The sequence below is a fragment of the Oxyura jamaicensis genome, chromosome 7 (genome assembly GCF_011077185.1).
Source record: "Oxyura jamaicensis isolate SHBP4307 breed ruddy duck chromosome 7, BPBGC_Ojam_1.0, whole genome shotgun sequence".
Classification (NCBI taxonomy): Eukaryota; Metazoa; Chordata; class Aves; order Anseriformes; family Anatidae; genus Oxyura; species Oxyura jamaicensis.
The window spans coordinates 30275450-30284094 of record NC_048899.1 but is presented as its reverse complement, the minus strand read 5'-3'; the positions used below and the strand labels follow the sequence as shown (position 1 = coordinate 30284094).

The following is an 8645-nucleotide window of genomic DNA, read 5'->3' as shown; positions in this document are numbered from 1 at the left end:
TTCTTTCTTTCTTTCTTTCTTTCTTTCTTTCTTTCTTTCTTTCTTTCCATAAGGGATCTAAGCTGAGGATTTGGGATATCAGTCACTAGACCCCTATCCTACCAAATGAGGCCTGTCTCATCTGATGATCCACAGGAGCCTCAGCTTGCCCAAGACAGTTCAAGGAGATTTTCCCTATCCCTGCTCTGTGGGGCCCCAGACAAACAGCGCATGTAGCGAGCAGTGACAGACCTGGGACCTTGTCCACCCTGTCCTTGGGGGAATAACTACATGGGCTTGGGAATGAGCTGGGAGCAAGAGCTCTCTGCACAAGCACAAGCTTCTGCACTGGGTCCCTGGGGGTGTCAGGTGGAATTGCACCAGCTGCAGGAGATAAATGTCTGCAGACTGTGAGGATGCAGCAAGACCTGATCTCATGTTGGCTCTGCTTTTAGCAGAGGTTGGACCAGGCAATTTCCAAAGAAACTGAGGTTTCTGTGATCCTGTAATGATGATCTAAGATGCACCCCTTGTTAGGTCAGGTCTGTATCTCATCCATCCCTAGTTCTTGGCTATGCTGATGAGCTTTGCTGAAGAAAAAAAAATATATAAATATATTTTTAAAAAATCATCTTTTTCATATCTTCCTGGCTGCGTTCAAAGCATTGGAACACAATATCCAGCCAAACACTCTTACTATTCTTCAGAGCCCAATAGCTCAGGGCTTTTTCAGGGAAGATCTCCCCAGAGGTCCCTGTGAGTGGGCGGTCAGCAGGGTTTGGCGGGGGGACAGCTGGCCCCTGCCCAGCACGCACTCAGCACAGCTCCACAGACCTTGCTCGAGTGCCTGCCTTCACCTCTGCCAGCTGAAGATTGGCCTCAGTGGTGACCGAAGGCACATGCACAAAGGATGATTAAAAAGTTCACCTCTTCTTCTTGCTCATTATGGTGAGTAGATGATGTGTATCAGCTGATAGATGTGTTTTACATCTCAGGGCTACGGGGACCACCAGGGACTAAGGGAGACCGAGGAATCCAAGGTAAGGCTTTTCTGACACCTGAATCACTTCTGTGGATGAGCATAACGTGACTTTATGGATGATTTTATGGGCAATCATGTCCTCAGTTAAGATGTAAGTTAGTAGGAATGTCATTGGAAGTGAAGAAATAAGCCTATGTAAAACTAGTGTGAACAAGAGCAAAACTTAACTGGAAAAAAAATCTTGTCTGAAAAAATTGTCTTGCCCTCTGCCTCTGGCACTGCTCTCAGGTACACGGAGAGCAGCGTTTGGCTCATGCTGTGTGGCCTGCTGCTGCTGCTGTTTACTAGGTATGATATCCACTGCAGCATCAGAAGTGTGGTGTTGTCCATGCAGGCTTACAGGGACTGCAGGGCACGAAGGGGAGTAAAGGAGATCCTGGCCCTGCTGGCCCAAGTGGTGAACCTGGAGTAAGAGGAGAAAAAGGAGAGATGGGGCTTGCAGGTAAGGCTTCTTCACTGTCTCAACACTTTTAAGATTCTCCCATGTATTCCTATTTAAATCGGAACACCAGATGAAGTGTTCATAGGTCCCATATTTCATAAAAACAGGACTTTGGGGTTGATCTGGAGGGATCTCATTTTGTGTTGTGCTTCAGAAAAGCTCCCAAAGGGGGGAAAGGAGACCTGCAAAATGTTGACTCTGCACCATGGAAGTCTCCTCATAGAGTGACCTTTGCCTAATGAAAGGCACAAATATTCAATTATCAGCACATCACAGATTTAAGCAGCAATGTTTACAGTAGGATTTTCATGGTATAATACAATACAATATAATTTATCTACAGAAGCACACGGATGTTAGTTTTGACTATAGTAAAACCTACTTCTGTTAACTTTATACACTATTTAAGCCTTTTTTACACCATAAGTAGGAGAGTTATGCACCATTTTCTCTCCTGTGCAGCACACATTAGTGGGCATCTCCCAGATAACCAAAATTCAACAGTCTCAGGTAGGCTGCACCCAGAGAGGAAAGGCTGAAAGCAGCATAGCAAAAGAAAGCAGATGCATATGGTGCAGATAAGGGAGGACATTTGCACAGGTTGGCTAGAGATTCCTCAGAAGGAAATCACCAGAACCCACCACTCTGGGCCAAACTTTGGTGCTGGGGCAGCTGGAAGGAGGTGCTCCACTGCCTTCAGAGGCAAATCTTTGTGTTGCATTGATTTTGTTTTGTTTGTTTGTTTTTAATTTACACGCACGTGCTGTGCTATTTGGTAGGTGTCCAAGGACAAAAAGGTGAAATGGGCCAGAAGGGAGATCCAGGGCCCCCTGGACCCGTGGGTCCTCCGGGAAAACAGGGAGACCAGGGACTGCCAGGTTTCAATGGTAAGTGCAGAGGACGCAGCACAGCTGACATATGCTGTGCTGGAGGGCTGCCCTGGCTGAAGCATTTGGCTAAGTCCCGCTAGCACTGATGCCAACATTTTGTTACAGGTAGCATGGGGGAGCCTGGACGTCCTGGGCAGAAAGGAGAGGCAGGTAAGCAGCACGGAAGGTGCAGTTTCTTCTAGGAATAGGAGACTAATCTCTTTAAGATGGTGTGTCATGACAAGAAAAGCCGCAGCCAGGATAGCTCCCAGCATGGATAAGATATGATGATTAGATGGAGAAACCATGCCAACGTTGTACAAACCCGTCCTGCAGCCAAACCCTACTCAATGTGCAAGAAAACAAGAGGGAGAGGAAGGTTTTGTACCATGGAAGACCACGTCCTTCCTGACGTGTGCATGCATGGTTCTTTGGAGAGAACCACTGTTTGCTTTGCTTTCATAGGGATAACTCAGCCTGCACGGCATGTGGGTCAGTGACAGAGCTATCTTTTGTTTTCCTCCTTCGTGTGTTGCCTGCATTTCACACATGCTGTTGTTCACCCTCAAGGTTCGGCTGGAGAACAAGGCCCCCCAGGAGCTGCTGGCCCCAGCGGCAGACCTGGCCAGAAGGGGGAGAAAGGGGACCTCGGGCCCAGAGGTAGTCCAGGTACAAAGCTACCAAAATCCATTACCCACTGCCCTTCTGCACTGGCCTCTCTTTGCGTGATAGATTTACTTTCCCGGACTTGTTTTTACTTTCAGGAATGGCAGGCAATGCAGGACTCAAAGGTGAAAAGGGAGACAGTGGATTAGCAGGTAAAGGAGCATTGCAGGAAGAGGTCTCTTCAGAGGCCAGCTTGGAGCACATAGCCCAGGCTTTTGCTTTGACCTTCCACCTGAGGAAGTCCACCTCTGTACCATGAGCACCCAAAACAACAGAGTAATGTTCTGCTGCACAAACCTATTCCGGTGTATTTCCTTTTTAACTCTGAATGTATGTAGTGCACACAGCCTCTCATCTCCATCAGGTTCAAGTGCTGCACCCTCCTGCACTCCTGGGTACCCAGATGACAGGGAGCCACCTGGCCCAACGTTACATGTTTGTCTGGTGAACCTGAGGTTTTGTGCCCAGGCTCTCTGTGGTCAGCAAGGACCTACCTGGAGGTGGGGTCTCTCTGCCAACAGTGGAGTTTAGGATGTGATACAAATGACCTGAAATCCATCTACTACCAAACACAACTCTTTTTATTTACGTCTTTATTTTCTCTACTGATGAGGTCTGCCATGAGTACAGTGGGAAGTAAGACACCAGCTTCAGGAATAGATGACTGTAGTATAAACAGCTAACCTGGACTGGGTGAAACCAACCCTAAATGATAGTTTGCATAAACTTCTTTAATTGTATAAATATCTGTTGTTGGTGTTTTTTTTTTTTTTCTTTTCATTATCTTAGGTATTCCAGGGCAAAAAGGAATAAAGGGAGACCAGGGCCCACAAGGTAAATATTTTTCTGAAAGAATTACTTATTCTGATGATGATTAAGCACAGTACTTTAGATGTCACTTCCCAGTTCTCTGCACCAATGTGAAATGCTTTTCACACTGCTTTTCACACTGTTTCTTTGGCAAGGAAGAAAAACAATGACTTTTTTTTTTTTTTTTTTTGCTTTCCACACAGGCAGCCCAGGCCCAATTGGGCAAAAAGGAAGCAAGGGAGATCATGGCAGTTCTGGTCTAAAAGGAGTAAAAGGAGAAAAAGGAGACCGCGGACTTCCAGGTAAGGCTGTTTGCCAAGGGCTCTGTGGAGCTGAGGGAACATTTGGGTTTAGGATTGTACAGCACGGCCTGGCACAAGCTGCTCTGGGGCACTTTTTCAGGAGCAACTCGACAGATAATCAGTCTTCCCAGGAGGTGAATGTGAGGAGTATCACATTCATACCTTGGGAGTCTTGCTAAGAGATATGCAAGTAAACAGCTGCATTGTATTTTCTCAAATCCATGTCCAGAGACATCTTGCAATGTACTGTGCTTCTGGGATTTACGTGGTGGTACGGAAGAGAATCAGCAACACAAAGGCTATTTAGGCAGCACCTAGAGAGCAAACCCCATGATACAGATCTTCCTGCAAATACTTTGAGAGATACTGTACCTGCTTCTGGAGAGCCCAGAGGCTCAAGAGATGTCATTTTACAGTTAGTGGGAATAAGACATATCTCCCAAGAGTAAGTGGATGGGGTTTTGTAAACTGATCTTTTATTGGGCCACACATTAGGAAAACTGTGGCATGTATTATCCTACTTTTCTTGCCATGCTGTTGTCACATTCCTTTCACATATCCTCAGTCACTTCAGAAGGTCCCTTCCACATGGAGACAGAGACCTCTACCCATCTGTGACCCATCCAATTACTCAAAAAAAAAAAAAAAAAAAAAAAAAAAAAAGGATTTTTCCCCAAGCAGCAGTCAAATATTTGCTTGTTTTTCAATTTGGAACAGGTTCTCCAGGAACAAAAGGCAGCAAAGGTGAACAGGGAGCAGGTATGGGACTTTATCTTCTATTGCTTGACTTTGGCATTAAAGCTACTTTTGAGATCAAGACCAGTGGGTCTCCTGCACACATAGGTTAACCTGCCACACAGCTACCAGAACTGAGGGGTCTCAGCTGAAAAATTTCACTGAGCTGCAGCCTCTGGAGCCAGGACAGGGCCTTGAATTGTTCAGATCTGAGCTAAAAACTTCAGGTCCCACCCCAGCTGCAGCTGTGGAGATGGGAGCATTCTTCTGGCTTGGGCGGTCACTGCTTCCATCTCTGAAAGTGCTTTTAGCATCCCCACCCATACATTTAGTACAGTTATTTTTCTCTTCCAATCCATCAGGTGGCTTCAGCAACTACATACGAATCGCGGGTGGTGGCAGCAGGGGTCGCGTGGAAATCCTTCATAACCAGTCCTGGGGAACAATATGTGACGATGGCTGGGATTTGCAAAGTGCCTCTGTGGTCTGCAGGATGCTGGGATACAGCTCTGCCATCAGCGCCTTCACTGCTGAAGAAGGTGAGTCCGCAGCAACCCCCCAGGCTGGGCTGCGAGGCAGGGGCTGCATGACTCGTCTGGCACAGGAGGTATCACACACCCTGCAAGCAATGGGAGAGCAAAGAGGATGGCTTCAAAGGGACAGCTCTGTCCCCTTGGGACAAGATAGCTGCATGTCAGGTGCTGCCTCAACTGTGCCCAAAAGCTGGCTTTCCAACACACCAACCATGCAACCCAACACATGCCCGCAGCCCATGGGGTTCCCTTTAGAAAAGTGCATGCTACCATTTCATCTGTACATCAGTGACTGTTTTTTTGTTGTTTGTACTTAATTTTCTTAATTCCTCTTCCAAAGGCACTGGACAAATTTGGCTTGATGACGTGAATTGCATAGGGAATGAAGAGTCAATTTATGAATGTGGAAAATCCAACTGGGGCACGCACAACTGCTCCCACGGTGAGGACGCAGGGGTGGAGTGTATCTGATGCGACCCAGGGCTGCCCCCGGAACCACTGCCTGCCGAAGTGCTCTGCAGGGCTCCTCGTGTCCATACCGTCAAACCAACTTCTGCAGGCTGCGCTTATAATGTCTTTACTAAACATGTTGACAGAGAAAGCTGATTTTTCGATGAATCAATAACAATCACAAGGCCTATGGATAACCTGAGACATCCCAGCTGTCACAAAATATCTGGAGCTCAGACACACGAGTGAGTTCACAGCTTTGCCAGCCAGCTGACATCAGCCCACGTGTAGAAGCTCACACGTGTGCCCTCTCAGTCCGCAGAGCAGGAGAGCTGCTCCACTTGGGCTCGGTGCAGGGAGAGAGAAAAGGACAAGACTGGGGAAAGAAGCAGTTACTGCAGCTTAGCTGGCCCAGTACATCTTCATCACAGTGCAGTTGTGAACCTGAACCTAAAAACCTCAGTAAAATGCAAGTACCCAAGACAGCAGGTGCTCAGAAATCATCAGGTGATCTATCTGGAGTGCAAACACAAAGATTCTCCAGAGGAAATGATGATCAGAGGTTAAAGTGCCATCATCCACGTGCCTCACCATCCTGGTTTAGCACAGACCTGGTGTTTGACCTTGGCCAAGTCCCCTGCCTTCTCTGTCAGCGTTTCCTAACCTGCCCGCAAGAACAAAACCCTTACCTTATCTGGTGTGTAGAAGTAAGTGCTTTCAGATCTTTAGAAATTAGATGATCCACTAAAACAAAGGGATGATGAATAAAAGCAATAATGGGAAAGTACCAGCTAATTAAACTTTCAGAGTGAAAATATGGTCCCAAAATCAAAAGCTTCTGCCTTAAATGAAAGTCTTATACAAGTCTGAGATAACAGCTGAAAGGCTCCTTTTTCTTCTGTCCTAAAGCTTTTTCATCAGCACTGGGCATTTGGCAGGTGACAAGCAGCCTGTGTATAAATAGCTGTGTACATTGCAGCACCCTGCTTGCAGACCTTTTATTTAAAATATCAAAAATGGATGTAAGCAACCCCATATCTCTGCCTTTATGTTAGTCATAACTGCACTTGTTTACACAGTTTCAAAACTCATTTTTGGTGCTCACAAATCCAGATATAAGTGGAAAAAACAAGCACTGCTGGTAAGAGCAGCAGACAATGGGACATCCAGGAATGATGTTGAGTGAAGAGACCCAGCACCACACAGTGCTGCCTGCAACAATGCTGTTTTGACCTAGAGGAAATGTTTGGTCCAGGGTCTCAGGCCTCAAGGAAGTCTGGAAAATCCCAGAAGTTTTCCACTATGCACTCTGGTGCCTTTGACAGCAGGAAAATGAATAGAGACAGTTATCAGTCCTGGCTCCAGTTTAGAGGAAGCAAAGAGCATCTGCAACCTACAATGGATAAAACCTGACAAAGGACAAATATTGCAGATTTGGTGGAAATAGACAGCGGCTCATCTGCATGAGAAGAGGCAAGAGCTTTCTGTTCTGGTGAGGAGCCTGGTCAGCACTACCAGCACGCTCAATACTCACACTTAAGCTAGCAGCTTCTGCAGGCTCTCCCACAGCGCTGCTGAACCTGTGTGGGCTTTTTTTTTTTTTTTTTTTCTTTTTTTTTTTTTTTTTTTTTTTTTTTTTCTTTTTCTTTTCCTTTTTTTTTTAGTGACAGTATGTAAATGAAGCATTGCTACTGTTAGGAAATAAAGGATTTATAAGCCAAATATCTTGTCACATCAGCAGGTGCTGCTTACACTCCCATTTTCTCTATTATTTCCTCACTACTACTACTACTACTACTACTACTACTACTACTACTACTACTACTACACTAGGGTATGTTCCTCTCCATTTTTAGGCTAAATGCTGAGGCATTCAATCTGAACAGGCAAAACTGCCACCTAAAGTAAATTCAACACATCCCCACTGGCGACCCTTTGGCTGACTTAAATCCCCATAAATCTCATTTCTGGAGAACAGGCACCCAGAAAATAACTATTGTGCCAGGATTAAGGTGAGGACGCCAGGGGCTAGATCTGTATGACCAGGGCAAAGGATGCCATAGCCCAGCCTGTCTGCTCCTAAGCACAACAAGGACAGCTTGAACCCAAGCTGCTGTCCAACAGTGACCAACCCAGTGCAGATGTGCTCACACCAGTACAGTTCATTCTGGTCTGGGAAGGGAAACAAGCATCCAAGCAGAAGGGTCAGGACTGGAACTTGTGTTAATATAACCATGCTGGTGAAACCAGATCTTGGCAGGAAAACAAACATTGGTTTCATAAAACCACTGTGGTGTGTTCAGTGCACAGGGGGAAGTCCATCCAGCTGGGCAGAGAATTGCGGGCACAAAACCATGCAAGCTTTTGGCTCTCATGCAAGAATCAGAAACACAATGGCTCCTGCCTGCTAAAGGAGAACATGTCAGAGCCAGAAGAGAAGAACCAAGCCTAGTGCAGGATGTTCCACGTGTAAGAAGTAGGGTTTCGTGGCCAAATCACACACTGTGTCAGTCCATATGGATCTGTTTGAAGAAGCACTGGCCAGCCGAGAATAAATGGTAAAGGATGCTAGGTGGTGGCAGCATGGTTTATGTCTGATCCTCTTATGTCTAAAGCAGGGTGAAACCAGAAAGAAGTCTCTAACGTGGCCACTAAAGCACTAATAAATTTCTTGTGGTTTCCACTGGAGGTAGATAGGTTGAAGGAATCAGGGAGGCTGTGAGCCTGTCTGCTAGGGTGTAGCCTTGCTTTCTTAAAAGCCAGGAGTCCAAGTGCCAGGAAAAAAAAAAAAAAAAAAAAAAAAAAAAAAAAAAAAAA

The 8645-nt window shown here is 46.1% G+C and overlaps 1 protein-coding gene across 2 annotated transcripts in view; it reads left to right on the top strand.

Annotated features, from left to right (window-relative positions):
* MARCO (macrophage receptor with collagenous structure) overlaps window positions 1-6862 on the top strand; it is a 10345-nt gene extending 3483 nt beyond the window's left edge. For both annotated transcript variants that reach the window (XM_035332205.1, XM_035332206.1), the window contains exons 5-15: window positions 975-1019; window positions 1356-1463; window positions 2243-2350; window positions 2459-2503; window positions 2903-3001; window positions 3097-3150; window positions 3788-3832; window positions 4012-4110; window positions 4828-4869; window positions 5208-5384; window positions 5719-6862. In XM_035332205.1, the coding sequence (XP_035188096.1) occupies window positions 975-1019; window positions 1356-1463; window positions 2243-2350; window positions 2459-2503; window positions 2903-3001; window positions 3097-3150; window positions 3788-3832; window positions 4012-4110; window positions 4828-4869; window positions 5208-5384; window positions 5719-5849 (953 nt within the window). In that variant the 3' untranslated portion in view covers window positions 5850-6862. The remainder of the gene's footprint in view (window positions 1-974; window positions 1020-1355; window positions 1464-2242; window positions 2351-2458; window positions 2504-2902; window positions 3002-3096; window positions 3151-3787; window positions 3833-4011; window positions 4111-4827; window positions 4870-5207; window positions 5385-5718) is intronic.
* Window positions 6863-8645: the final 1783 nt, after the last annotated feature.